At 50.8% G+C, this 26,730-nt stretch overlaps 1 protein-coding gene across 1 annotated transcript in view; it reads left to right on the top strand.

The window, feature by feature from the left end:
* The first annotated feature begins 17,167 nt into the window (after positions 1-17,167).
* Positions 17,168-26,730, top strand: part of LOC142251603 (metabotropic glutamate receptor 6-like) — an 82,873-nt gene continuing 73,310 nt past the window's right edge. Inside the window, exons 1-2 of the mRNA XM_075324563.1 lie at positions 17,168-17,367; positions 23,233-23,799. Coding sequence (XP_075180678.1) covers positions 23,317-23,799 — 483 coding nt within the window. The 5' untranslated portion in view covers positions 17,168-17,367; positions 23,233-23,316. The remainder of the gene's footprint in view (positions 17,368-23,232; positions 23,800-26,730) is intronic.

Genomic DNA, 26,730 nt, shown 5'->3' with positions numbered 1-26,730 from the left:
TTATTACATGACCCTGTGCTGGCACCACCTCCACCGCCTGCTGGTATCACATACACAGGCGGCCTGTCATCTGCGGGGGTCTACAGAACCGAGGCTGCGGGGGTCAGCTCTGACCTAAGCATCTAGAGACCATGATATAGCCACGAGCGCAGGACTGGGGGTTCTCTGTCACTTTGAGGGGTACTAGATGGGGTTAATGTAGACCCCTCTATGTATTAGTACTAGTGGAAAGTTGCTTCGAGGACCCAAACCTACTATTGCATTGCCCATGTTAGTGGGTGCGGGTACAGTCCTGAGTGTGGGAACATTAATGGGTGCAGGTACAGTGCTGAGTGTGGGCACATTAGTGGGGGCAGGTACAGTGCTGAGTGTGGGCACATTAGTGGGGGCAGGTACAGTGCTGAGTGTGGGCACATTAGTGGGGGCAGGTACAGTGCTGAGTGTGGGCACATTAGTGGGGGCAGGTGCAGTGCTGAGTGTGGACACATTAGTGGGGCCAGGTACAGTGCTGAGTGTGGGCACATTAGTGGGGCCAGGTACAGTGCTGAGTGTGGGCACATTAGTGGGGGCAGGTACAGTGCTGAGTGTGGGCACATTAGTGGGGGCAGGTGCAGTGCTGAGTGTGGGAACATTAGTGGGTGCAGGTACAGTGCTGAGTGTGGGAACATTAGTGGGGGCAGGTGCAGTGCTGAGTGTGGACACATTAGTGGGGGCAGGTACAGTGCTGAGTGTGGGCACATTAGTGGGGGCAGGTACACTCCTGAGTGTGGGCACATTAGTGGGGGCAGGTACAGTCCTGAGTGTGGGCACATTAGTGGGGGCAGGTACAGTGCTGAGTGTGGGCACATTAGTGGGGGCAGGTACACTCCTGAGTGTGGGCACATTAGTGGGGGCAGGTACAGTCCTGAGTGTGGACACATTAGTGGGGGCAGGTACAGTGCTGAGTGTGGGCACATTAGTGGGGGCAGGTACACTCCTGAGTGTGGGCACATTAGTGGGGGCAGGTACAGTCCTGAGTGTGGGCACATTAGTGGGGGCAGGTACAGTGCTGAGTGTGGGCACATTAGTGGGAGCAGGTACAGTGCTGAGTGTGGGCACATTAGTGGGGGCAGGTACAGTGCTGAGTGTGGTTACATTAGTGGGTGCAGGTACAGTGCTGAGTGTGGGCACATTAGTGGGGGCAGGTACAGTGCTGAGTGTGGGCACATTAGTGGGTGCAGGTACAGTGCTGAGTGTGGGAACATTAGTGGGTGCAGGTACAGTCCTGAGTGTGGGCACATTAGTGGGTGCAGGTACAGTGCTGAGTGTGGGCACATTAGTGGGGGCAGGTGCAGTGCTGAGTGTGGGCACATTAGTGGGGGCAGGTACAGTGCTGAGTGTGGGCACATTAGTGGGGGCAGGTGCAGTGCTGAGTGTGGGCACATTAGTGGGGGCAGGTGCAGTGCTGAGTGTGGGCACATTAGTGGGGCCAGGTACAGTGCTGAGTGTGGGCACATTAGTGGGGCCAGGTACAGTGCTGAGTGTGGGCACATTAGTGGGGGCAGGTACAGTGCTGAGTGTGGGCACATTAGTGGGTGCAGGTACAGTGCTGAGTGTGGGCACATTAGTGGGGGCAGGTACAGTGCTGAGTGTGGGCACATTAGTGGGGGCAGGTACAGTGCTGAGTGTGGGCACATTAGTGGGTGCAGGTACAGTGCTGAGTGTGGGCACATTAGTGGGGGCAGGTACAGTGCTGAGTGTGGGCACATTAGTGGGGGCAGGTACAGTCCTGAGTGTGGGAATATTAGTGGGTGCGGGTACACTCCTGAGTGTGGGCACATTAGTGGGGGCAGGTACAGTGCTGAGTGTGGGCACATTAGTGGGGGCAGGTACAGTGCTGAGTGTGGGAACATTAGTGGGTGCAGGTACAGTGCTGAGTGTGGGCACATTAGTGGGGGCAGGTACACTCCTGAGTGTGGGCACATTAGTGGGTGCAGGTACAGTGCTGAGTGTGGGCACATTAGTGGGTGCAGGTACAGTGCTGAGTGTGGGCACATTAGTGGGTGCAGGTACAGTGCTGAGTGTGGGAACATTAGTGACTGCGGGTACAGTCCTGAGTGTGGGCACATTAGTGAGTGCGGGTACAGTTCTGAGTGTGGGCACATTAGTGGGTGCAGGTACAGTTCTGAGTGTGGGAACATTAGTGGGTGCAGGTACAGTGCTGAGTGTGGGCACATTAGTGGGTACAGGTACAGCGCTGAGTGTGGGAACATTAGTGGGGGCAGGTACAGTGCTGAGTGTGGTTACATTAGTGGGTGCAGGTGCAGTGCTCAGTGTGGGCACATTAGTGGGTGCAGGTACAGTGCTGAGTGTGGGAACATTAGTGAGTGCGGGTACAGTCCTGAGTGTGGGCACATTAGTGGGTACAGGTACACTCCTGAGTGTGGGAACATTAGTGAGTGCGGGTACAGTCCTGAGTGTGGGAACATTAGTGGGGGCAGGTACAGTGCTGAGTGTGGGCACATTAGTGGGTGTGGGTACACTCCTGAGTGTGGGAACATTAGTGGGTACAGGTACAGTGCTGAGTGTGGGCACATTAGTGGGGGCAGGTACAGTGCTGAGTGTGGGCACATTAGTGGGGGCAGGTACAGTGCTGAGTGTGGGCACATTAGTGGGGGCAGGTACAGTGCTGAGTGTGGGCACATTAGTGGGGGCAGGTACAGTGCTGAGTATGGGCACATTAGTGGGTGCAGGTACAGTGCTGAGTGTGGGAACATTAGTGGGTGCAGGTACAGTGCTGAGTGTGGGTACATTAGTGGGTGCAGGTACAGTGCTGAGTGTGGGCACATTAGTGGGGGCAGGTACAGTGCTGAGTGTGGGCACATTAGTGGGGGCAGGTGCAGTGCTGATTGTGGGCACATTAGTTGGTGCAGGTACAGTGCTGAGTGTGGGCACATTAGTGGGTGATGGTACAGTGCTGAGTGTGGGCACATTAGTGGGGGCAGGTACAGTGCTGAGTGTGGGCACATTAGTGGGGGCAGGTACAGTGCTGAGTGTGGGCACATTAGTGGGGGCAGGTACAGTGCTGAGTATGGGCACATTAGTGGGTGCAGGTACAGTGCTGAGTGTGGGAACATTAGTGGGTGCAGATATAACACTGAATGTGGGACTATTAGTGGTGCATGTGTGAGAATCTAATATATAAAGCTGAATGTGTGTGTGTGTGTGTGTGTGTGTGTATGTGTGTGTATGTATATATGTGTGTGTGTGTGTGTGTGTATGTCCGGGATTGGCATCTGCACCGTCGCAGCTACAGCCACAAAATTTTGCACACTTCCACTTCTGGACCCCGAGAGCGTCATAGGCTATGTTTTGAGGGGAAATTTTAACCCGGCGCTTTACAGTTATTCGCCAAAAAACCTGCCTCCATTAAAGCGAATGGAGCTGGGAGCCACAGTGCAGCCAGAACTTCAGAAGAATGTGCAACCACGCCCTTATATGGAATGTTGTCGTGTCACCATGCAGCCCGGGAAAGAGACAGACAGGGAAAGAGGCAGACACAGACAGGGTAAGAAACAGACATAGACAGGGTAAGAGACAGACACAAAGAGACAGACACAGACAAAGAGACAGCCTGACAGGGAAAAGACAGACAGTAAAAAGAGGGAAAGAGAGAGACAGGTTAATAGACAGACACAGACAAAGAGACAGAGACAGACACAGTGAAACAGACACACAGGGAAAGAGGGAAAGAGACAGACAGGGAAAGAGGGAAAGAGACAGACAGGGTAAGAGACAGACAAAGACAGGTAAAGAGACAAAGAGACAGACACAGGGAAAGAGACAGAGGGAAAGAGACAGACAGGGAAAGAGAGGGAAAGAGACAGACAGGGAGAGAGAGGGAATGAGACAGACAGGGAAAGAGAGTGACAGACAGGGAAAGAGACAGACAGGGAAAGAGACAGACAGGGAAAGAGACAGACAGACAAAGAGAGAGAGAGATACAGAGGGGGAGACAGATACAGAGGGGGAGACAGATACAGAGGGGGAGACAGACAGAGAATGGGAAAGAAACAGAGATACAGTTACTATCCCAGGCGTTAATACATTCTATTTATACATTCTATCCCGGGCGTTAATACATTCTATTTTGTTAACAGCAGTTATTAACCCGGGCGAAGCCGGGTAGTACAGCTAGTACAAAATATTTTTCTATATGCTTTTCTACTGTGAGAGTACAATATATATATGTATGTTTCTCTATATGTTTTTTTATATAACCACCTTTCTATAACCAAGTTTTCTTTTGTATACAAGGAGCAAGATGGAGTTTTAAAGCCTGCAGCTGATGTCTGATATATATTTCAGTTTGTTTTCAGATTACTGCTACATATCAGGAAAAGTATATGTACTCAAGGTCACCAGCTGGACTGATACAAAGCAACGGAATGCAGATGTGATAAGAAAGACTGGCTATCTGGCGCAAGTCCAAATCTATGGCCTGTGTGAAGTACATGACAACGGAGCCATGTGCAATCAAAGGGACGGACAGGGGAATTTCCAAAATAGATATACGTCACAGACTTTTTGCATATTTTTTAATATAGCCAATGGCATACATAGGAATATTACTAAAAGATTAACCCTATAACTGCTGTATAAAAGGCTGGTAAAAATAAAGCACGTCACTCTTGTGCACCTGCTCTCACTGAGTGGGGTTTAAACCAGATATTTTGTTTGGTCTAAATCCCTTTGCCGGCACTCAGTAACTATTAATCAGAGATTTCAGCAGACATTCACTATTATGAAGGAGGTTTCCGAAACTATGGAATTTCTCCTTGACACATGTACATTTGTAAGTGTGGGAACATTAGTGTGTGCAGATATAGCACTAAGTGTGGGAATATTACTGATGCAAGACATTTATAAGTCTGGGAACATTGGTGGGTGCTGGTAAATTTAGTGTGGGAACCTTAATGGGTGCAATTACAGCGCTGAGTATGGGAATAATAGAGGTTGAACATCTCCTAGTGGAAACACCGCTGAGGTTCGGGGACAGTGATGAGTACAACAATATCAACAGGTGAAAATGAGTTGGGGAACGTGCTCACATTTCCTTAGAGGTTGCATGTAAAGACCTGAGTGCTGGGATGTGAGTGGGCGCGGGTAACTAAAAAAATTATGATGGATGAGTGAAGAAAATGAGGGACCGCATTCCGTACCGCTGTGCAGGAATTTTTAGTTTATTAGACGGTGCAGGGTAAAAAGCAGGAGACGAGCTGTGAGCTGGCTCCAAGGTAGAGGACGACAGCCGTTTCGCCTAATTAATTAGGCTTCCACAGGTCCATATGTGGAGCTACAACGGCACCCCCTATATAGGAGTGCTCACAGGTGCGTCGCATGCCACATAAAAACATACAAAGGAGAATGTAATGTGCATATAAAACATGGAACACACCATGCCATAATACAAAACAATAAAAACAAGGTTTTTACAAAACAAATATACCAAAAAAGGAGAGAGAAAGGACACCGAAGGAATACATATGCAAAATATGTCACAGCACACACATATGGAGGACCTACAGAAAAACTGACAGATCCACGCGATCATTCAAACCCAATGCCCCCTGAGCTCCATAATTAATGATTAGTTTGGCCTCAACTTGTAGTAAAAGTTGCTGAAGGTTGCCCCCCCCTCGATGGGAGGACAACCCTCTGCAGGCCAGCAAAACGGAGGACATCAGGGTTGCCATTATGATGCTCGCGGATGTGAGAAATCAGTCTAGGAGAACCTTTGCCTGACGTTACCGAATTGTAGTGCTCCCTGAACCTGACGTACAAACATCTGATTGTTTCGCCTATGTAAAATCTGCGACAAGGGCAGAAAATCACATAGACAACGAATTTAGTTTTACAAGAAATAAACTGGAGGACCGAATGTGAGTGCGAACCCACCTGCACAAAATCTGCAGTGGCCACACCGGTAGTTCCCCGGCGGGCAGCATCTATCAAGCCACACAGAGGGGCTGGTAAGTCTATTTCTCCCTAGTTTATCCCGTAGGTTAACGCAACGTCTGAACGAGACCAAAGGATTAGCCTTGGTCATTTCAACCAAAGTAGGATCTCTTTCCAGAATGTGCCAATGCCTATACAAAGTTTTCCTAATGACATGCTCCAAGGGACCGAACCGAAAGCTAAACACGAATCTATTCAGATCATCAATCTTTCGGTCAGGGCGGCCCGTGCGATTAGAACAATGGACGCCAGATCTAGCCCTCTCAAAAGCAGAATCAATCAAACCCTCAGGATAACCCCATTGCTGAAGCCTTTCCTTTAATTCCATTGACTGTTGGAGATAAGTCTCCTCAGAACTATTAAGGCTACTTTACACACTGCGATATCGGTCCCGATATCGCTAGTGTGGGTACCCGCCCCCATCTGTTGCGCGACACGGGCATATCGCTGCCCGTGCCGCACAACATCGCCCACAGCCATCACACATACTTACCTGTCCGGCGACGTCGCTGTGACTGGCGAACCGCCTCCTTTCTAAGGGGGTGGTCCGTGCGGCGTCACAGCGACGTCACTGAAACGTCACTGAACCGCCGCCCAATAGCAGCGGAGGGGCGGAGATGAGCGGGACGTAACATCCCGCCCACCTCCTTCCTTCCGCATAGCGGGCGGGAGGCAGGTAAGGGGAGCTTCCTCGTTCCTGCGGCGTCACACGCAGCGATGTGTGCTGCCGCAGGAACGAGGAACAACCTCGTTACTGCTGCAGTAACGAGATTTGAGAATGGACCCCCATGTCGCCGATTAGCGATTTTGCACGTTTTTGCAACGATGCAAAATCGCTTATCGATGTCACACGCAACGGCATCGCTAATGCGGCCGGATGTGCGTCACGAATTCCGTGACCCCAACGACTCCGCATTAGCGATGTCGTAGCGTGTAAAGCCCGCTTTAGCCCTGCGTACCCGCAAAAATTGACTGTACGGCAAAGCCATTTTGGTATGGAGAGGATGCGCGCTCTGGAAATATAAGAGTGAGTTGGATGCCGTCGGTTTCCTAAACAATTGAGTGTTGAATATTAGGCTATGTGCGCACTAGAAATGTGAATTTTCTCAAGAAAATTTCTTGAGAAACTTCTGGGAGTGAAAGATTTCCGGACCTCCGGAAAAAATCCGCACTAAATCCGCATGCGGATTTGACGCGGATTAGCCGCGGAATAGCCGCGGAATTGCCGCTATTTTCCCGCGGGTGGTTCCCTGCGGATTTTTGCAGGCTGTACTGCCGAAATCCGCAGGGCACCTGCGGAAATAATGGACATGTTCATTTTCTCAAGAAAGTTTCTCGAGAAATCCTTCTCAAGGAAATTTCTTGAGAAAAATCCGCACCAGTGCGCACAGCTATTTTTTTTTACCATAGAATTTGCTGGGAAATGTCTGCACAAAGATTGCAGACATTTCTCAAGAAATTTCCGCGGCAAATCCGCGGGTAAATCCGCGGGTAAAACGCACTAGTGCGCACAGAGCCTTACCATCCCTGATGGAAACCTCAACGTCCAAAAAATTGAGGGTATCGCCACCAAAAGAGGACGTGAAGGACATATTCATTGTATTCGAGTTGTTAAGATGTGACACAAAATCAGAGAATAAATCCTCCGTGCCATCCCATACAATGAATATGTCGTCCACATACCTCAAATAGTGGCGAATATACCTCAAAAAGGGGTTGGTATCGGAAAACACATACTTGCTCTCGAAAGATCCCAAAAATATATTGGCCATGGCACAAGAGACAGGGGTACCCATAGTGGTACCCCCGCACTGCAAGTACCAACGGTCCAAAAAAGTAAAAGCGTTCCTAGAAAGAACAAAATCAAGGGATTCCTCTACAAAATTGCAATAACGAGCATCCTTCACAGCCTGAACCCCCAAACGCTGGGGAATGCGGGTATAAAGGCTCTCCACGTCAATTGATGGTAATTGGAAGCCTTGCTGCCATGTTATACCCTTAAGTAGTGTCAGAACGTCACCAGTGTCCTGGACATAAGAGGGGATATGACTAAGAATGGGTCTTAGCAGCCAGTCCAAATAGTGTGATGAAGGCTCCGTTAAAGAGCCGATACCAGCCACTATAGGACGGCCCGGGGGATTGTCTCTAATCTTATGGACTTTGGGTATACAATACCAGCAAGGCTTCGTAGGGTAAGGAGGGATCAATTTGTCCGTCTGCGTCTGCGAGAGAAAACCTAGACCAACGAACTTGTTCAAGAGCCGCACCAAAGACTTCTTAAATTCCTGATTGGGGTTGCTAGGCAACGGGGTATAGGTGGCTTTGTCAGATGACTGTCGGAGGCACTCTTGAACATACGGTTGCCGTGTCAGGAGGACAATGTTGCCCCCCTTATCCGCCTCGCGGAACACCGTGTCCTCCCAACCCCGCATAATGCGAATGGCAGTCAATTCGCCCTGACTCAGATTCTGAGTGGGGTTAGTATAGATCAATGCCTCAATGTCTTTAAGGACAGTATCCTGAAACAAGTCCACCAAATTACCCGGTACCGTGGGGGGATAAAAATCGGATTTGATCCCTTTAGTAAACCTATTTACTGATAACGCAGAAGTAGCCACACCGGGGCTAGACCCATGATGGGGTTCATTCAGACTGAGGAGGACCTCAGCGTCCCGAACCACATCTGCGTCAAAAGCACCCGTGACATCGAAGTGGTTACTATTAACAGTGCACGGGATATGCCCCTCCGGAGTAGATCCCGGACTGCCCGGTGCAGACTGAAAATGTTTGTATAAATGGATCTTACGGATAGCTTTAAACAAATCCACCCTGAATTCAGCAAAATCAAAAGGTTCGGGAATACAAAATCTCAGACCCTTGGAAAGTACGGAAATGATGTCAGGAGATAGAGAATGAGCGGAAAGGCTGATGATTGTGTTCACACTGGACTGAGTGACAGAGGGACTATTCAATTCCGCCAGGACACAGATCTCCTCTTGCGCCCTCTGCCCCATGCGTTTCTTCCTGCCCCCCCGTCGAGTGCGTTTTCTAAAGGGACAGTAGCTCTAAACGCACCTGAGTTACCCCCAGAGGGGCCTGCGACCACCTCCTCGGAGCCACTGGACTCCAGTATCCCCTGTTGGCACCAAAAGTGCTCTTCTTCTTGATATGGGGTCTATGCCTATAATTTTTGGTGTTGTCTTTAGCCCAACAGAAAAAATTATGAGTTTTCCTCAGGATAAATCATCAAAATAAGATTTTATACGGTCTGACTCCTGTTATCCCAACCCTGTATCTGCACCTTTCCACACTTGGTAATGAACCTGCCCCCACTAATGTGCCCACACTCAGCGCCATACCTGCATTCACTAATGTGCCCACACTAAGCACTGCACCTGCACCCACTAATGTGCCCACACTAAGCACTGCACCTGCACCCACAAATGTAACCACACTCAGCACTGCACCTGCACCCACTAATGTGCCCACACTAAGCACTGTACCTGCATTCACTAATGTGCCCACACTAAGCACTGCACCTGCACCCACTAATGTAACCACACTCAGCACTGTACCTGCACCCACTAATGTGCCCACACTCAGCACTGTACCTGCACCCACTAATGTGCCCACACTAAGCACTGTACCTGCCCCCACTAATGTGCCCACACTCAGCACTGTACCTGCACCCACTAATGTGCCCACACTAAGCACTGCACCTGCACCCACTAATGTAACCACACTCAGCACTGTACCTGCACCCACTAATGTGCCCACACTCAGCACTGTACCTGCCCCCACTAATGTGCCCACACTCAGCACTGTACCTGCCCCCACTAATGTTCCCACACTCAGCACTGCACCTGCCCCCACTAATGTGCCCACACTCAGCGCTGTACCTGCCCCCACTAATGTTCCCACACTCAGCACTGTACCTGCCCCCACTAATGTAACCACACTCAGCACTGTACCTGCCCCCACTAATGTTCCCACACTCAGCACTGTACCTGCCCCCACTAATGTGCCCACACTCAGCGCTGTACCTGCCCCCACTAATGTTCCCACACTCAGCACTGCACCTGCCCCCACTAATGTGCCCACACTCAGCACTGTACCTGCCCCCACTAATGTTCCCACACTCAGCACTGCACCTGCACCCACTAATGTGCCCACACTCAGCACTGTACCTGTACCCACTAATGTGCCCACACTAAGCACTGCACCTGCACCCACTAATGTAACCACACTAAGCACTGCACCTGCACCCACTAATGTGCCCACACTAAGCACTGCACCTGCACCCACTAATGTAACCACACTCAGCACTGTACCTGCACCCACTAATGTAACCACACTCAGAACTGTACCTGCCCCCACTAATGTGCCCACACTCAGCACTGTACCTGCACCCACTAACGTGCCCACACTCAGCACTGTACCTGCACCCACTAATGTGCCCACACTCAGCGCTGTACCTGCCCCCACTAATGTGCCCACACTCAGCGCTGTACCTGCCCCCACTAATGTGCCCACACTAAGCACTGCACCTGCGCCCACTAATGTAACCACACTCAGCACTGTACCTGCACCCACTAATGTAACCACACTAAGCACTGCACCTGCACCCACTAATGTGCCCACACTCAGCACTGTACCTGCACCCACTAATGTGCCCACACTCAGCACTGTACCTGCACCCACTAATGTTCCCACACTCAGCACTGTACCTGCCCCCACTAATATGCCCACACTCAGCACTGTACCTGCACCCACTAATGTGCCCACACTCAGCACTGTACCTGCACCCACTAATGTAACCACACTCAGCACTGTACCTGCACCCACTAATGTGCCCACACTCAGCACTGTACCTGCACCCACTAATGTAACCACACTCAGCACTGTACCTGCCCCCACTAATATGCCCACACTCAGCACTGTACCTGCACCCACTAATGTGCCCACACTCAGCACTGTACCTGCACCCACTAATGTAACCACACTCAGCACTGTACCTGCCCCCACTAATGTGCCCACACTCAGCACTGTACCTGCCCCCACTAATGTAACCACACTCAGCACTGTACCTGCACCCACTAATGTGCCCACACTCAGCACTGTACCTGTACCTACTAATGTGCCCACACTCAGCACTGTACCTGCACCCACTAATGTGCCCACACTCAGCACTGTACCTGTACCTACTAATGTGCCCACACTCAGCACTGTATCTGCACCCACTAATGTGCCCACACTCAGCGCTGTACCTGCACCCACTAATGTTCCCACACTCAGCACTGTACCTGCACCCACTAATGTGCCCACACTCAGCACTGTACCTGCCCCCACTAATGTGCCCACACTCAGCACTGTACCTGCACCCACTAATGTGCCCACACTCAGCACTGTATCTGCACCCACTAATGTGCACACACTCGGCACTATACCTGCACCCACTAATGTGCCCACACTCAGCACTGCACCTGCCCCCACTAATGTTCCCACACTCAGCACTGTACCTGCCCCCACTAATGTGCCCACACTCAGCACTGCACCTGCCCCCACTAATGTTCCCACACTCAGCACTGCACCTGCCCCCACTAATGTGCCCACACTCAGCACTGCACCTGCACCCACTAATGTAACCACACTCAGAACTGTACCTGCCCCCACTAATGTGCCCACACTCAGCACTGTACCTGCACCCACTAACGTGCCCACACTCAGCACTGTACCTGCCCCCACTAATGTGCCCACACTCAGCGCTGTACCTGCCCCCACTAATGTGCCCACACTCAGCGCTGTACCTGCCCCCACTAATGTGCCCACACTCAGCACTGTACCTGTACCTACTAATGTTCCCACACTCAGCACTGTACCTGCCCCCACTAATGTGCCCACACTCAGCACTGTACCTGTACCCAGTAATGTGCCCACACTCAGCACTGTATCTGCACCCACTAATGTGCCCACACTCAGCACTGTACCTGCACCCACTAATGTGCCCACACTCAGCACTGTACCTGCACCCACTAATGTGCCCACACTCAGCACTGTTCCTGCACCCACTAATGTTCCCACACTCAGCACTGTACCTGCCCCCACTAATGTGCCCACACTCAGCACTGTACCTGAACCCACTAATGTGCCCACACTCAGCACTGTACCTGCACCCACTAATGTGCCCACACTCAGCACTGTACCTGCACCCACTAATGTGCCCACACTCAGCACTGTACCTGCACCCACTAATGTTCCCACACTCGGCACTATACCTGCACCCACTAATGTGCCCACACTCAGCACTGCACCTGCCCCCACTAATGTTCCCACACTCAGCACTGTACCTGCACCCACTAATGTGCCCACACTCAGCACTGTACCTGCACCCACTAATGTGCCCACACTCGGCACTATACCTGCACCCACTAATGTGCACACACTCGGCACTATACCTGCCCCCACTAATGTTCCCACACTCAGCACTGCACCTGCACCCACTAATGTGCCCACACTCAGCACTGTACCTGCCCCCACTAATGTGCCCACACTCAGCACTGCACCTGCCCCCACTAATGTTCCCACACTCAGCACTGCACCTGCACCCACTAATGTGCCCACACTCAGCACTGTACCTGCCCCCACTAATGTGCCCACACTCAGCACTGCACCTGCCCCCACTAATGTTCCCACACTCAGCACTGCACCTGCCCCCACTAATGTGCACACACTCGGCACTATACCTGCCCCCACTAATGTGCCCACACTCAGCACTGCACCTGCCCCCACTAATGTTCCCACACTCAGCACTGCACCTGCCCCCACTAATGTGCCCACACTCAGCACTGTACCTGCACCCACTAATGTGCCCACACTCGGCACTATACCTGCACCCACTAATGTGCCCACACTCAGCACTGCACCTGCCCCCACTAATGTGCCCACACTCAGCACTGTACCTGCACCCACTAATGTGCCCACACTAAGCACTGCACCTGCACCCACTAATGTGCCCACACTCAGCGCTGTACCTGCACCCACTAATGTGCCCACACTCAGCGCTGTACCTGCACCCACTAATGTGCCCACACTCAGCACTGTACCTGCACCCACTAATGTGCCCACACTCAGCACTGCACCTGCCCCCACTAATGTTCCCACACTCAGCACTGCACCTGCCCCCACTAATGTGCCCACACTCAGCACTGCACCTGCACCCACTAATGTGCCCACACTCAGCACTGTACCTGCACCCACTAATGTGCCCACACTCAGCACTGTACCTGCACCCACTAATGTGCCCACACTCAGCACTGTACCTGCACCCACTAATGTGCCCACACTCAGCACTGCACCTGCCCCCACTAATGTTCCCACACTCAGCACTGCACCTGCCCCCACTAATGTGCCCACACTCAGCACTGTACCTGCACCCACTAATGTGCCCACACTCGGCACTATACCTGCCCCCACTAATGTGCCCACAGTCAGCACTGTACCTGCCCCCACTAATGTGCCCACACTCAGCACTGCACCTGCCCCCACTAATGTGCCCACACTCAGCACTGTACCTGCACCCACTAATGTGCCCACACTAAGCACTGCACCTGCACCCACTAATGTGCCCACACTCAGCGCTGTACCTGCCCCCACTAATGTGCCCACACTCAGCACTGTACCTGCACCCACTAATGTGCCCACACTCAGCACTGTACCTGCCCCCACTAATGTAACCACACTCAGCACTGTACCTGCACCCACTAATGTGCCCACACTCAGCACTGCACCTGCCCCCACTAATGTGCCCACACTCAGCACTGTACCTGCCCCCACTAATGTGCCCACACTCAGCACTGTACCTGCCCCCACTAATGTTCCCACACTCAGCGCTGTACCTGCACCCACTAATGTTCCCACACTCAGCACTGTACCTGCCCCCACTAATGTTCCCACACTCAGCACTGTACCTGCCCCCACTAATGTTCCCACACTCAGCGCTGTACCTGCACACACTAATGTGCCCACACTCAGCACTGTACCTGCACCCACTAATGTGCCCACACTCAGCACTGTACCTGCCCCCACTAATGTTCCCACACTCAGCGCTGTACCTGCACCCACTAATGTTCCCACACTCAGCACTGTACCTGCACACACTAATGTTCCCACACTCAGCGCTGTACCTGCACCCACTAATGTGCCCACACTCAGCACTGTACCTGCCCCCACTAATGTTCCCACACTCAGCGCTGTACCTGCACCCACTAATGTGCCCACACTCAGCACTGTACCTGCACACACTAATGTGCCCACACTCAGCACTGTACCTGCACCCACTAATGTGCCCACACTCAGCACTGTACCTGCACCCACTAATGTGCCCACACTCAGCACTGTACCTGCACCCACTAATGTTCCCACACTCAGCACTGTACCTGCACCCACTAATGTTCCCACACTCAGCACTGTACCTGCACCCACTAATGTTCCCACACTCAGCACTGTACCTGCCCCCACTAATGTGCCCACACTCAGCACTGTACCTGCACCCACTAATGTGCCCACACTCAGCACTGTACCTGCCCCCACTAATGTGCCCACACTCAGCACTGTACCTGCACCCACTAATGTGCCCACACTCAGCACTGTACCTGCACCCACTAATGTGACCACACTCAGCACTGTACCTGCCCCCACTAATGTGCCCACACTCAGCACTGTACCTGCACCCACTAATGTGCCCACACTCAGCACTGTACCTGCACCCACTAATGTGCCCACACTCGGCGCTGTACCCAAGCTGCTGTATATTTCTCTGTGCGCGGTTCTTGTTGCTGACCTATATCCAGCCCTTGCACATGTGTTTGCACTGTCTGCGCTATCGCTGTAGCTAGCCTGCTGCGTCCCCTCGCCTGTCCCCGTGCGGACCCTGCCCTGGGGGCTGCTTTTTATGTCATTATGTAGCTTCTTATTCTGGCTCTTTGCAGGCTCATTTATTCCACACAATAAGAAGCCACTCAGCGCGGGGTCTGCGCGGCCAGGGCCGGGGGCTGCGCACAGCCTATTAATTCTGGCCCCTCATCGGGGCTGTTATCACTGCCTCACTGCCTCCGATAAGAACCCATGAACCCCTCGCCCGTCCCCCGGACAAGACACCTCATGAATGTTTGTTATTAAGTCTTTATTTCAGACGTCTCAAGGCACAGAAGTGTCCGCAGCCGCGTGCTACATGGCGGTAATGAGGCCAAAAGCCCTTCATCTCAAGAAATAAGGTATTTTCTAAAATATGGATTTGTACTCCCCAGTCTTCATTTCTCTTTATTACTATGCTTTACCTATACTATGACCAGATGCCTTAACATCCATATGACCTTATCTGCTGCAGAGCTCCTGGTAGTAACCTAGGGCCCTCCAATTTCATCCCAATATCTTACCTCTTCTGGTGCGCCCCTTTCTCTATTCACTGTACCTCACTTGTTCTAGTGTCTGTCCTTTTCTGTTCACCTGTTCTAGAGCTCCTTCCTCACTTGTTCTTGTGTCTGCCCCTTTCTATTCCCCTGTTCTAGAGCTCCTTCCTCGCTTGTTCTAGTGTCTGTCCCTTTCTGTTCATCTGTTCACCTGTTCTAGAGCTCCTTCCTCACTTGTTCTAGTGTCTGCCCCTTTCTGGTCACCTGTTCTAGAGCTTCTTTCTCGCATTTTCTAGTGTTTGACCCTTTCTATTCCCCTGTTCTAGAGCTCCTTCCTCACTTGTTCTTGTGTCTACCCCTTTCTATTCCCCTGTTCTAGAGCTCCTTCCTCGCTTGTTCTTCTGTCTGCCCCTTTCTATTCCCCTGTTCTAGAGCTCCTTCCTCACTTGTTCTAGTGTCTGTCCCTTTCTGTTCATCTGTTCACCTGTTCTAGAGCTCCTTCCTCACTTTTTCTAATCTCTGTCCCTTTCTATTCACCTGTTCTAGAGCTCCTTCCTCACTTGTTCTAGTGTCTGCCCCTTTCTATTAACCTGTTCTAGAGCTCCTTCCTCACTTGTTCTAGTGTCTGCCCCTTTCTATTCACCTGTTCTAGAGCTCCTTCCTCACTTGTTCTAGTGTCTGTTCCTCTCTATTCCCCTGTTCTACAGCTCCTTCCTCGCTTGTTCTAGTGTTTGGCCTTTTCTGGTCACCTGTTCTAGAGCTCCTTCCTCACTTGTTCTAGTGTCTGCCCCTTTCTATTCACCTGTTCTAGAGCTCCTTCCTCACTTGTTCTAGTGTCTGTTCCTCTCTATTCCCCTGTTCTACAGCTCCTTCCTCGCTTGTTCTAGTGTTTGGCCTTTTCTGGTCACCTGTTCTAGAGCTCCTTCCTCGCTTGTTCTAGTGTTTGGCCTTTTCTGGTCACCTGTTCTAGAGATCCTTCCTCACTTGTTCTTGTGTCTGCCCCTTTCTATTCACCTGTTCTAGAGCTTCTTTCTCGCATTTTCTAGTGTTTGACCCTTTCTATTCACCTGCTCTAGATCTCCTTCCTCATTATACCCTCACTTGTTCTTACGTCCATTCCTTTCTGGTCACTTGTCCTGGAGTCCCTCCTTTACATTTACTACTCCTCACTTGTCTTAATGCACTCCTTCTCCTTCTTCTACCCCATAGCTTCATGCCCCTTTTTTGCATTATTACACCTCGTTTGTCCTGGTATTCCTATTTTCTTTCCCCTGTATTTGAGCCCCCTCTTTCTATGCATTGCACCATATGTTTCCCAGCGCACCCATTCTAATCCCTACATATTACCTAGAGGTTCTCTACTTCTTCCTTGACACCATCGTTTCTCAGATCATTGCAACCCCCCCTGACTCTTCAATATACAAGTTTTTGGCTTTTTTTAACGTCACCTGTGTCCTCTCTACCTGAGGGCGTTTCCTCCTCCTCGTTTCGTGCTTTCCCGTGCAGCCCCCACCCTTTTGCTGTCATCCGCGCCGGTGCTCCAGGCTGGAATATAATGGAAGAACAGCAGCTTTTGCCCATGGTAAATCTGTGCAGCTTTTAAAGGATTTAGTGCCACTCAAATCGTAAAGTGACCTCAGAGGGAAAAAAGGGGGGGGGGCGGGGGAGAGTGTGCACTCACATCCGCAGCCCAGTGTCGGCACCACTCGGATGAATGACAGACACCAAGAAGGGGGACGCTGAGCACAGGGATGAGACGGGCAAAGAGAGGGGCACAGGGATGAGACAGGCAAAAAAAAGAGACATTCATAGAAGGAGCCAGACGTTGCGAGAGCGGCGGACTGTAAAGGGTTACATTAACCCATGCAAGTAATGGGACTATCTGTATAAAGTGGTTAATCAGGAGGAGGAGGAGGCGCTGACTACTTCTCACAAAGTTTCCCGAAACTTTCCAACAACTCCCGTAAGTAACTCCGATACATGTTGTGTGTGTATATGTGATATAGATCGCTACATATACTGCAGATATGTAACACACAATCAAATTGATGCCCAATAATATCTAAATATATTTATATAAATAATAATAATATAATATATATAAATAATATCTAAATATATATATAAATAATAATATATATATATATATATATATATATATAAATAATATCTAAATATATATAAATAATAATATAATATATATATATAAATAATATCTAAATATATATATAAATAATAATAATAATATATATATAAATAATATCTAAATATATATAAATAATAATATATATATAAATAATATCTAAATATATATATAAATAATAATAATATATATATATAAATAATAATAATATATATATATATATATATATATATATAAATAATATCTAAATATATATAAATAATAACAATAATAATATATATAAATAATATCTAAATATAACGTATTTATAAATATCTATTATTGTAAATATATCATTAGATTTTCCTTTCCTAGATCGGAGCAAGGACATTGTGCAAAAATAAATGTTGGAAAATTAAAAAAAAAAATTGTTGCAAAAATTACATCCGTGTTTGCAGATATCATCCCTGATTGTGACGGGGGTTATTTAATACCCCTGGGATAAGGTGAAAAATATTGTTACGCCCTAGCTGTGTGTTTTGGGGTCTTGCTGGTGATTGGCATTATGTATTTTGCACGGTGCACGGTATTTTAAGTTGATCTTTTTTGGAAACCATTAACAAGCTGCGGTTGTATTTAGTATTGTTTGTCTGTGTCCCAGTTTAATGCATTGTATCCTGGTCAAAATAGCCTCATTAACCCCTTTAAAGCCTGACCGCCACAAATAATGTTGGAATACCAGAGTCACAGATTAGGAATTATAAATGCTCTGGTTTGTTTCTTTTTTTTTTTTTTTTTTTAAAGATCATCTATCCAGTTATAATTCTTCTGACGTTCCTAAACACATGTCGTCTTAATCCACTATATCTGGTCCGACATCCGTTATACTATTATAGTTTTTTTGACAGCCGGGCAGTCGTTCAGTTATTTGTGGCGGATGATATCAAGTTGAACAAGACTCCTAATGGTGCACCACCAGCCCCCTTATACCTAATGGTACACCACCAACCCCCTTATACCTAATGGTACACCACCAACCCCCTTATACCTAATGGTACACCACCAACACCCTTATACCTAATGGTACACCACCAACCCCCTTATACCTAATGGTACACCACCAACCCCCTTATACCTAATGGTACACCACCAACCCCCTTATACCTAATGGCGCACCACCAACCCCCTGGTACCTAATGGTGCACCAACAACCTCCTTACACCTAATAGTGCCCCACCAACCCCCTTGCACCTATTGGTGCACCACCAGCCCCCTTACACCTAATGGTGCACCACCAACCCCCTTACACCTATTGGTGCACCATAGAACCCCCTTATACCTAATGGTGCGCCACCAGCCCCCTTACACATAATGGTGCACCACCAACCCCCTTACACCTACTGGTGCACCATAGAACCCCCTTATACCTAATGGTGCACCACCAGCCCCCTTACACCTAATGGTGCACCACCAACCCCCTTACACCTAATGGTGCACCATAGAACCCCCTTTCACCTAATGGTGCACCACCAACCACCTTACACCTAATGGTGCACCACCAGCCCCCTTACACCTAATGGTGCACAACCAGCCCCCTTACACCTAATGGTGCACCACCAGCCCCCTTATACCTAATGGCGCACCACCAGCCCCCTTACACCTAATGGCGCACCACCAACCCCCTGGTACCTAATGGTGCACCAACAACCTCCTTACACCTAATAGTGCCCCACCAACCCCCTTGCACCTATTGGTGCACCACCAGCCCCCTTACACCTAATGGTGCACCACCAACCCCCTTACACCTATTGGTGCACCATAGAACCCCCTTATACCTAATGGTGCGCCACCAGCCCCCTTACACATAATGGTGCACCACCAACCCCCTTACACCTACTGGTGCACCATAGAACCCCCTTATACCTAATGGTGCACCACCAGCCCCCTTACACCTAATGGTGCACCACCAACCCCCTTACACCTAATGGTGCACCATAGAACCCCCTTTCACCTAATGGTGCACCACCAACCACCTTACACCTAATGGTGCACCACCAGCCCCCTTACACCTAATGGTGCACAACCAGCCCCCTTACACCTAATGGTGCACCACCAGCCCCCTTATACCTAATGGCGCACCACCAGCCCCCTTACACCTAATGGCGCACCACCAACCCCCTGGTACCTAATGGTGCACCAACAACCTCCTTACACCTAATAGTGCCCCACCAACCCCCTTGCACCTATTGGTGCGCCACCAGCCCCCTTACACCTAATGGTGCACCACCAGCCCCCTTACACCTAATGGTGCACCACCAGCCCCCTTACACCTAATGGTGCACCACCAGCCCCCTTACACCTAATGGTGCACCACCAGCCCCATTACACCTAATGGTGCACCACCAGCTCCCTTACACCTAATGCTGCACCACCAGCCCCCTTACACCTAATGGTGCACCACCAGCCCCCTTACACCTAATGGTGCACCACCAGCCCCATTACACCTAATAGTGCCCCACCAACCCCCTTACACCTAATGGTGCACCACCAGCCCCCTTACACCTAATGGTGCACCACCAGCCCCCTTACACCTAATGGTGCACCACCAGCCCCCTTACACCTAATGGTGCACCACCAGCCCCATTACACCTAATAGTGCCCCACCAACCCCCTTACACCTAATGGTGCACCACCAGCCCCCTTACACCTAATGGTGCACCACCAGCCCCCTTACACCTAATACTGCACCACCAACCCCCTTACACCTAATGGTGCACAACCAGCCCCCTTACACCTAATGGTGCACCACCAGCCCCCTTATACCTAATGGCGCACCACCAGCCCCCTTACACCTAATGGCGCACCACCAACCCCCTGGTACCTAATGGTGCACCAACAACCTCCTTACACCTAATAGTGCCCCACCAACCCCCTTGCACCTATTGGTGCGCCACCAGCCCCCTTACACCTAATGCTGCACCACCAGCCCCCTTACACCTAATGGTGCACCACCAGCCCCATTACACCTAATGGTGCACCACCAGCCCCCTTACACCTAATGGTGCACCACCAGCCCCCTTACACCTAATGCTGCACCACCAGCCCCCTTACACCTAATACTGCACCACCAGCCCCCTTATACCTAATGGTGCACCACCAGCCCCCTTACACCTAATGCTGCACCACCAGCCCCCTTACACCTAATACTGCACCACCAGCCCCCTTACACCTAATGGTGCACCACCAGCCCCCTTACACCTAATGGTGCACCACCAGCCCCCTTACACCTAATGCTGCACCACCAGCCCCCTTACACCTAATACTGCACCACCAGCCCCCTTACACCTAATACTGCACCACCAGCCCCCTTACACCTAATACTGCACCACCAGCCCCCTTACACCTAATACTGCACCACCAGCCCCCTTACACCTAATGCTGCACCACCAGCCCCCTTACACCTAATACTGCACCACCAGCCCCCTTACACCTAATGCTGCACCACCAGCCCCCTTACACCTAATACTGCACCACCAGCCCCCTTACACCTAATACTGCACCACCAGCCCCCTTACACCTAATGCTGCACCACCAGCCCCCTTACACCTAATACTGCACCACCAGCCCCCTTACACCTAATACTGCACCACCAGCCCCATTACACCTAATGGTGCACCACCAGCCCCATTACACCTAATAGTGCCCCACCAACCCCCTTACACCTAATGGTGCACCACCAGCCCCATTACACCTAATGGTGCACCACCAGCCCCCTTACACCTAATGGTGCACAACCAGCCCCCTTACACCTAATGGTGCACCACCAGCCCCCTTACACCTAATGGTGCACCACCAGCCCCCTTACACCTAATGCTGCACCACCAGCCCCCTTACACCTAATACTGCACCACCAGCCCCCTTACACCTAATGGTGCACCACCAGCCCCCTTACACCTAATGGTGCACCACCAGCCCCCTTACACCTAATGCTGCACCACCAGCCCCCTTACACCTAATACTGCACCACCAGCCCCCTTACACCTAATACTGCACCACCAGCCCCCTTACACCTAATACTGCACCACCAGCCCCCTTACACCTAATACTGCACCACCAGCCCCCTTACACCTAATGCTGCACCACCAGCCCCCTTACACCTAATACTGCACCACCAGCCCCCTTACACCTAATGCTGCACCACCAGCCCCCTTACACCTAATACTGCACCACCAGCCCCCTTACACCTAATACTGCACCACCAGCCCCCTTACACCTAATGCTGCACCACCAGCCCCCTTACACCTAATACTGCACCACCAGCCCCCTTACACCTAATACTGCACCACCAGCCCCATTACACCTAATGGTGCACCACCAGCCCCATTACACCTAATAGTGCCCCACCAACCCCCTTACACCTAATGGTGCACCACCAGCCCCATTACACCTAATGGTGCACCACCAGCCCCCTTACACCTAATGGTGCACAACCAGCCCCCTTACACCTAATGGTGCACCACCAGCCCCATCACACCTAATAGTACCCCACCAACCCCCTTACACCTAATACTGCACCACCAGCCCCCTTACACCTAATGGTGCACCACCAGCCCCCTTACACCTAATGGTGCACCACCAGCCCCCTTACACCTAATACTGCACCACCAGCCCCCTTACACCTAATGGTGCACCACCAGCCCCCTTACACCTAATGGTGCACCACCAGCCCCATTACACCTAATAGTGCACCACCAACCCCCTTACACCTAATAGTGCACCACCAACCCCCTTACACCTAATACTGCACCACCAACCCCCTTACACCTAATAGTACCCCACCAACCCCCTTACACCTAATAGTGCACCACCAAACCCTTGCTCTGTGAGGAGGGCCGGGGTGCAGATAACTGGAGGGAACCCCTCGGCCACCGCTCCGGACCACTTTTACATATTCATAATTAGTTAAACCTTTTTTTGGATTTTCTCTTGGAACCTCAATAGTTCGAACAATTGCATTTTTTTGGTGCAACCACTGAGACCCCCCATGTCCCTAATCCCCCCATTCTGGTGGCTGTTCATGTGAAGTCGGTGTCCACTATAGTGATTGGACGACTTTTACGATCATCATTTAGAGTCCGCTTCATGGTTTTGTTCGGCTCTGCTACATCTGTACCGGACGCCAGCAATGAGCACTCCAGCTCTGCAGTGACATTGTGAAGATGTGACGGGGCTGTATATGTCCTCTATCACATTGCCGTACCTATCAGGGGCTATAGATGTCCTGTGTCACATTGGCGGCCTGGTCAGGGGCTACATATGCCCTTTATCGCGTTGCTTTGACGGTGAATGTGTTTAGTGTCGCTCTTCTCTAGGAGATGTACATTTTTGTTACTGGATGTCGGCTGAGTCGGAAAGCCGTGCGGTCTGTGGGTTCTCTTAGATATAAATAGGATTTAAAGAATAGATGCGGAGATGGCCTGGGGCGCCCTGTCACTGGCTCCACGGCTCCCTCGACCCCCTCTTTCTAATCCCTGTGACGTTCGGATACATTCATTTTCACATTTTTCCTCCATTTCTTTCCCATATCCGTGTCCTCCCTTCATCCCCCTACAGGTGTTACGCTATCCCCCGTAGAGCCCAGCTTATAATTTAGCACTTGTTTTGTGAATGTTCGGACTTTCTTCATTTTTCTTCTTTCTTTTTCAGCTCCGTTTTATTTTTTGGGGACATAGCCTGAATGAAAGAGACAACAGGATCTTCAGTCCTCCTTGGAGGGGATCTCCGGAAGACATGGGTCCGCCGCCGTCGCCCACAGCACTTTTCTTCTTCTTCCTCTTGCAGAGGGGAGTTGAGGCCCAGCAGAATACTCAGCCTCACTCAATTAAGATAGACGGGGACATTACTTTGGGGGGTCTGTTTCCGGTCCATGCGAAGGGACCTGCCGGAGTGCCATGCGGAGAGATCAAGAAAGAAGCCGGGGTTCATCGGATGGAAGCTTTGTTATATGCGTTGGATCAGATCAACGGGGATCCCGAACTCCTTCCTAATTTGACCCTCGGGGCGCGGATTTTAGACACGTGCTCTCGGGACACCTACGCTCTGGAGCAATCGCTAACCTTTGTACAAGCCCTGATCCAGAAGGACACCTCCGACATTCGCTGTTCCAACGGAGAACCCGCCATCCTCAGCCGTCCGGAGAGGGTTGTCGGAGTTATCGGAGCTTCTGCCAGTTCAGTCTCCATCATGGTGGCCAATGTGCTGAGACTGTTTGCTGTAAGAACTTCTTTATCATTCTTTGATATACTGTATATCCCCTCCCCCCCGGTAACCTTTAGGGTACGTGCCCATGATAAGGACTCACTAGGTCCTGGACGTGGCGGGTCCCTGAGTCTCCTCCGCAGGAGACCACAGCTGCTTGTGCCCATGATAAGGACTCACTAGGTCCTGGACGCGGCAGGTCCCCGAGTCTCCTCCGCAGGAGACCACAGCTGCTTGTGCCCACGATCAGGACTCACTAGGTCCTGGACGCGGCGGGTCCCTGAGTCTCCTCTGCAGGAGACCACAGCTGCTTGTGCCCACGATCAGGACTCACAAGGTCCTGGACGCGGCGGGTCACCAAGTCTCCTCCGCAGGAGACCACAGCTGCTTGTGCCCACGATCAGGACTCACTAGGTCCTGGATGCGGCGGGTCACCAAGTCTCCTCCGCAGGAGACCACAGCTGCTTGTGCCCATGACCAGGACTCATTAGGTCCTGGACGAGGCGGGTCCCCGAGTCTCCTCCGCAGGAGACCACAGCTGCTTGTGCCCATGATCGGGACTCACTAGGTCCTGGACGCGGCGGGTCCCCGAGTCTCCTCCTCAGGAGACCACAGCTGCTTGTGCCCACGATTGGGACTCACTAGGTCCTGGACAAGGCGGGTCACCAAGTCTCCTCCGCAGGAGACCACAGCTGCTTGTGCCCACGATCAGACCTCACTAGGTCCTGGACGCGGCGGGTCACCAAGTTTCCTCCGCAGGAGACCACAGCTGCTTGTGCCCACGATCAGGACTCACTAGGTCCTGGACGCAGCGGGTCCCTGTGTCTCCTCCGCAGGAGACCACAGCTGCTTGTGTCCACGATCAGGACTCACTAGGTCCTGGACGCGGCGGGTCACCAAGTCTCCTCCACAGGAGACCACAGCTGCTTGTGCCCACGATCGGGACTCACTAGGTCCTGGACGCGGCGGGTCCCTGAGTCTCCTCCACAGGAGACCACAGCTGCTTGTGCCCACGATCAGGACTCACTAGGTCCTGGACAAGGCGGGTCACCAAGTCTCCTCCGCAGGAGACCACAGCTGCTTGTGCCCACCATTAGGACTCGGGGCACTGAGGTCTCTCGTCTGTGTTCTGCCTATGGAGCACGCTTGCAACTCCGCAGCAAAAAATTGACATGCTGCGGCCTCGGAAAGCTGAAGCATGCTACATCCAAAACGCTGTGAACACTGATCATGGGCACGGGCCCTTAGGGTAGGTGCACACTCTGAATTTTCTGCACCAAAAACCGCACCTTGTGGCCGAAAAACACATGTGTTTTTGGTGCGTTTTTTAGTGAATTCAATGGCTGGAAGGGCTAAAAAAAACACAGGAAAAAAACCAGACCAATAATTGACACGCTGCTTCTTTTTTCTGCACCAAAAACTGCCAAAAAAAGACGCAACGTGCGCACAGCATTTCTGATTTCTCATAGACTTTGCTGGGGAGGATAGACATGCAGATTTGGGCAACAAACTGCACCAAAAAACACATCAAAGGCTGTGTCCACACGCTGCAGTTTTGTTTCTTCTGCAAAAAACGCATAAAAAAACACGTGCATTTTTGGGTCTGTTTTTGCCCATACGTTTTTTCACTATATTCAATGGGAAAAAACGCAGAAAGAATCGACGTGTTGCTTCTCAAAGACTGCAAGGAAAAAGAAGCAGCGTGTGCACAGCACTTCAGACGCCTCATAGACATGCAGATTTGGGCAACAAAAAAATGCATCAAAAACTGCACCGTGCGCACAGGGCCTTAGGGTGATTAAGGTACAGTTCACACGACCGATTCCTTTAACCAAAGGGTCAGTGACGGGGCTGTTCAGAGAAAAGGGGGCACAACCCGTTTGTTCTGGGGTCTCTGCGGCCACATTTCACAGGCGGTGACATAGTGATGGCCTATAATATGACAGCGCTTTGGTAGCAAATTGCTGTATAGTAAAATGTTCTTTATATTTCTTTATTTATAGGATATTTGCGTAGTGTGAATCAGTGTAACCCAGAGGCTAAAAATGTGGTGCGACCTAGCCCCTCTCACATAGCCGAGAGCAGGATTAGGCCCTGTGCACACGCTGCGGTTTTTGACGCAGTTTTTGACTTAGTTTTTTTTAAGATCTGCATCAAAATCTGAAGCCAGCAAAGTGTACCGGATTTTACATTTGGTGTCCACACAGTGCGTTTTTTTTCTGCGCAGTTTTGGTACAGATTTTGATGCAGAAAAAATCTGCCGCATTTTTTACCAATTGACTTCAATTCATTGATTTTCTTGATGGCCCAAAAAAAACGCATCAAAACTGCGTCTAAACCACATCCAGTTTTTATGCATTTTTTTGCCCCAGCGTGCAGAAAATTTCTGCTCCAAATCTGCAGTGTGTGCACATAGCCTTAGACTATACGAGCCTCTGTGAGCCAGCCTGATCTCCAGACTTGTGCTGATCTACTGGATCCGTATGACTGATGCCTTCAGACTCCATTGACTTCTATAGGGGTCCGTAAGGTTTTGTGTGGTTCCGTCAAATCTGCTCAGATGCCAACGTAGCCTGTAACGGAGACCTAAAGACATTTTTATTGACTAATGTTTAAAGGGAATCTGTCACCAGTTTTTTGCCACCTAATCTGAGAGCAGCATAACGTAGAGGCAGAGACCCTGATTCCAGTGATATGTCACTTACTGGGCTGTTTACTTTAGTTTTGATAAAAGTACAGTAAGCAGCCCAGTGGTGGAGGAAGTTTGAACTAGATGGACCTAGGTCTTTTTTCAACCTATGTAATCAGCAGGAGATTATCATTACGGGACTACTTGGCGTGCTGCAGGTAGTCCAGCATATTCATGAGATCTGTATAACTGCGAGATCTGCAGCAGGGAAAACATTGATTTTATCAAAATGACGGGCAAACAGCTCAGTAAGTGAC

The sequence above is a fragment of the Anomaloglossus baeobatrachus genome, chromosome 9 (assembly GCF_048569485.1).
Source record: "Anomaloglossus baeobatrachus isolate aAnoBae1 chromosome 9, aAnoBae1.hap1, whole genome shotgun sequence".
Taxonomy (NCBI): Eukaryota; Metazoa; Chordata; class Amphibia; order Anura; family Aromobatidae; genus Anomaloglossus; species Anomaloglossus baeobatrachus.
This window is presented reverse-complemented; position numbering and strand designations above follow the sequence as displayed.